This window comes from Cibotium barometz, chromosome 18 (assembly GCF_041138505.1).
Source record: "Cibotium barometz isolate CiBa-2024 chromosome 18, ASM4113850v1, whole genome shotgun sequence".
In the NCBI taxonomy this organism is placed as follows: Eukaryota; Viridiplantae; Streptophyta; class Polypodiopsida; order Cyatheales; family Cibotiaceae; genus Cibotium; species Cibotium barometz.
Genome location: NC_141063.1, coordinates 57,662,373 through 57,666,535, shown reverse-complemented (window position 1 = coordinate 57,666,535; position 4,163 = coordinate 57,662,373). Strand labels below are relative to the sequence as shown.

General features: G+C 45.8%; 1 protein-coding gene across 1 annotated transcript; it reads right to left on the bottom strand.

The window, feature by feature from the left end:
* Positions 1 to 500: 500 nt before the first annotated feature.
* Positions 501 to 3,814, bottom strand: LOC147629521 (pentatricopeptide repeat-containing protein At4g04370-like). The gene has a single exon (XM_086812784.1). It carries the CDS (start codon positions 3,248 to 3,250, stop codon positions 629 to 631), a length of 2,622 nt encoding a protein of 873 aa, XP_086668910.1. The 5' UTR covers positions 3,251 to 3,814; the 3' UTR covers positions 501 to 628.
* Positions 3,815 to 4,163: the final 349 nt, after the last annotated feature.

Here is a 4,163-nt window from a genome sequence, read left to right as displayed (position 1 = left end):
GCCCCGACGGTCCTAAATGTTTTCACATGCATCACAACACACCCACACAAGAGTAAACAAGCATATAAAAGAGATGGATGGTTGAATTTTCTTATATTCTCTTCTCTTCTCTACAACCACAACATGAAGATAAGAGTACATACTATAAAAGAAAGTACTCTCCTACTATAATATGCAAAGATTCGTCCATAGTGTGATCCCAACCATATGAGCTGATGCTATAACTATGGAATAACTTCAATACACCAAAGTGGTTGTCACTTAGCCTGTAAACCATTGGCGGCATATCACTCACAATCTCACCAACCATGCCAATGACATAAGTACAAAGTTGTCACATTGACATGTCACCCATATCTACAATAGTTGAGCTCGATATGTGAACACTTTTGCACAAATATGATTTCAGATAGATATCCATGATTAGCAAATTCAAATCCACATCCCAAGGAGTAAATTAGAGTTGACAAGTGATAAAGTCTTTCTTTGAAGACAAGGTACAAAGAAAGCAACTTCTTTTAGTTTATTGATTTGTAAAAGGGTGTTCACAAATTGATTGCAAAGTATAGCTTGACACATTTTTTCCACTTGCTTCTAGGGGGATCTTTAAAAGAGGAGAAAAATATATCTAAAAAGCATTCGCACCTTGGTTCAATCTAAGATTTTCCACCTCCACTGCACACTCCTGCAGCCCAGCATCAACATAAATGTTCGACATCAAAACATATGCAGGGGCCTGCTTGGGCTGCAAAATAATTGCATGATTAAAAACCTTTTTTGCCAGCTCCAAATTGCCATGCAGACGGCATGCACCTAGCAAGCACAACCAGGTGGACAAATCAGCCTGCATCGGCATCCTCCCCAACATGTTCTCTACCCTTTTGAAGTCCCCTACACGTCCAAGAAGGTCTGACATACTGCCATAATGCTTCACATCCAAAGTTATGCCATAGTCTTTGCTCATGGATTCGAAGTACTGCAGACCTTTGATAACAAGGCCGGAGTGACTGCAAGCTGACAGGACTGAAGTGAATGTTACTTCATCAGGCTTAGTTCCTGCCAGTTTCAATTCCTCAAACAAGTGCAGGCTTGCTACAAAATTTCCTTCTCCTGCATGACCAGCTATGCATGCATTCCATGATACAATATGAGGCTCAGAAAGTTTGTCAAAACATGCCTGTGCATCTACCATGCTTGCACAACTCCCATATGCATGAATTACAGTGGCTGCCACAGAGGGAATCTGTTCATATCCAGCAGAGACAATGTTGAAGTGTAGCTGTTTACATATCTCCAAGCTTCCTGTTGTACTGCAGGCTTGCATGATGGAAATGAGTGTAACATCATCATGAGTCACACGTTGCTTCTGCATCTGGCTAAACAACTGTAAAGCCTTCTCTCCTTGCCCTTGCTCAATATATGCTGAGAGCATCACATTCCATGATACAAGATTTTGATGAGATAGTGCACCAAACACGTGCTCTGCTTCCACAAGAGCCCCACACTTGGCATACATACTCACAAGGGTGTTTCCAACAAAGAGATCTAAAGCAAAGCCATTCCTACGTGCATCAGCATGTAAGGCATGGCCAATTTCCAAAGACATCACCTTGATTGATTGCCCCTCCACATTGCGCACTTCTTCCTTCTCTGCAAGGATGGCACATGCCTGAAGGGCAATCACAGACGTCAGCTGGTCTGGACTGAGGTCTTCCTGTTGCAGCTGCCTGTACAATCTTAAGGCCTTCTCACCTTGGCCCCGTTCAATATAAGCTGAGAGCATTGCATTCAATGACACAATGTTGTGTTGGGGCAGTGCACCGAATATGCACTCTGCTTCCAAAACAGCTCTACACTTGCCATACATACTCACAAGGGCGCTGCCCAAAAAGACATCAAGCGTGAAGCCCTCTTTGAGAGCATCGGCATGCAATGCTTGTCCAATTTTCAAACACATCACCTTACTTGTTCGTCCCTCCATAACAAGAGCTTCTTCTTTAGCTGCAAGAATGCCACAAGCTTGAAGGGCAAACACAACTGTGAGCTGGTCTGAACTTATGCCTTCCTGTTGCATCTGTTTGTATAACCATAAAGCCTTTGCACCTCTGCCCTGGCCAACGTATGCTGAGAGCATGGCATTCCAAGACACAATGTTCCGCTGGGACAGTGCTTGGAATGCATGCTCCGCTTTCACAATAGAACCACACTTGCCATACATACTCACAAGGGTACTGCCAAAAAAGACGTCTGATGTGAAGCCTTTCCTGCAGGCATCAGTATGTAAGGCCTGTCCTATCTCCAAAGACATGATGGCAATTGATTGACTCTCCATTTCTAGAGCTGCTTCTTTCTCTGCAAGGATGGCACATGCCTGAAGGGAAATCACAGATGTCAGCCAGTCTGGATTGAAATTTTCCTGTAGCATCTGTCTGTACAACCGTAAAGCCTTATCTCCTTGGCCTTGCTCAACATATGCTGAAAGCATCGCACCCCATGACACAGTATTACGTGGGGACAATACTCTGAACACATCCTCTGCTTCTGCAACGGCCCCACACTTTCCATACATACTGACAAGGGTGTTGCCAACAAAGACATCTGATGCAAAGCCTTTCTTACGAGCATCCTCATGTAATGTCTTGCCATGAGCAAGGTCCTGTATGCTACCACAGGCTTTGAAGAGGCTTACAAAAGTATATGAGTCTGGCTCCACACCGTCCTCTAGCATACATTTATGCAATCTGAGTGCCTCCTCTCCTAGACCGCATTCTGTGTAAGCAGAGATCATTGCAGTCCAGGAGTAGACAGTACGGTGAGGCAATCTGCAAGATACCTCACGTGCATCTTCGATGGCACCACATTTTGCCAGTGTCATCACTAAGTAGTCAGCCAGCAAGCCGGACAGTGGGGTGCAATGTTGGGCAAGGTGGGCACGGATTTGCTTGGCTTGAGTGAGAGCCTTGCTCTTGCTGCATGCCTTGAGGAGGGACAGGTAGATGTTGCTGGAGGGGGCTGCGTCCATGCAAGAGAGCACATGGAGCGCCCTGTCCAACTGTCCTTGTTCGCACAGAGTTTGAAGAACAAGAAGCTCACCACCATCACCCCTATCATCTTTGCAGGAGGAGCCCAGCTCTCCGTCCTCCTGTTTTGGTTGTAGGGTATGATCATGGTCATGATTACGATGACGGAGATACAGGATGGGTAGTAGTAGACGACCCGAGCTTCGGGCTCGAATGGGCAGAACCGCCATTTCTTCTTACAAGACATATTAGGCAACGTTTACGCTCAACGTGCATTGCCCTGTTTCGTAAACAGACGTTTGATTCTGCTGTGCGGAACCCTGAACGCTTGTACATGTGCGAAATCACCATGCTCTTGATCAGGTGCTGTATGCAAAGCCAGATCAGAAAGCTCCCCGACGTACCTGGATCTCACAAAAAGCCCCGTCTCGTTTCTGGCCTGCCTAAGCTGGACAGAACTCCTCCTCTGTGGAATCAGCGTAGAAGATCTCGGACTCTCTCCATCTCTCTCTCAAACCTGGGTGTACAGTAACTATGTCTATCTGAGGTAGCTACTAAGGTAGCAGATGCACCCAGGTAGGCTGCATCCTGCCCATACGACGAAGCAATACATACCCCTGGACATGACCACTGGTAGGGTGCGCACATGACGAAGCAATATTGGTGACACAGCAGAGTTTTAAAGAGTCTTGTGTGCTGGCTTCATATGCTGGCCGTTCTTGAGACGGAACAACATGCAGCCAAAGTGAATTCTGGTTGCTGTGGTAGAGCAATTGGTGAAGCGTGTGTGTGTTTGGGGTAAGGTCTCGTGATCGAGTCTTACTTCCAGCTTTCATTCGTAAGGACACTACTTGGTACAAATAAAAATCTCTCATTACAAAAAAAAAATCTGGTTGCCGTTTCACATTGTGGGTGAAGTAGTGATGATGCTTGCATGTGTATGGCTCCCTAGAGATGGTGACCTGCAGTACAACCTCCAAGTGTATAGGTGTGAACTCCTAGCGAGGTATCTAACTTCTAGTAGCATTCATTTTTACCCTATTTTATGTAGCTACACTTGACGCAGCACCACCACATGCGTGGTGTTGTATAGGTTGAGGGGCGGGTGTTTTAGAGTTGCTCTGGGTTGAGGTGCCATTTTTT

Coding starts and splice junctions, on each gene's coding strand:
- LOC147629521 (XM_086812784.1), bottom strand. CDS start 3,250: ATGGCGGTTCTGCCCATTCGAGCCCGAAGCTCGGGTCGTCTACTACTA.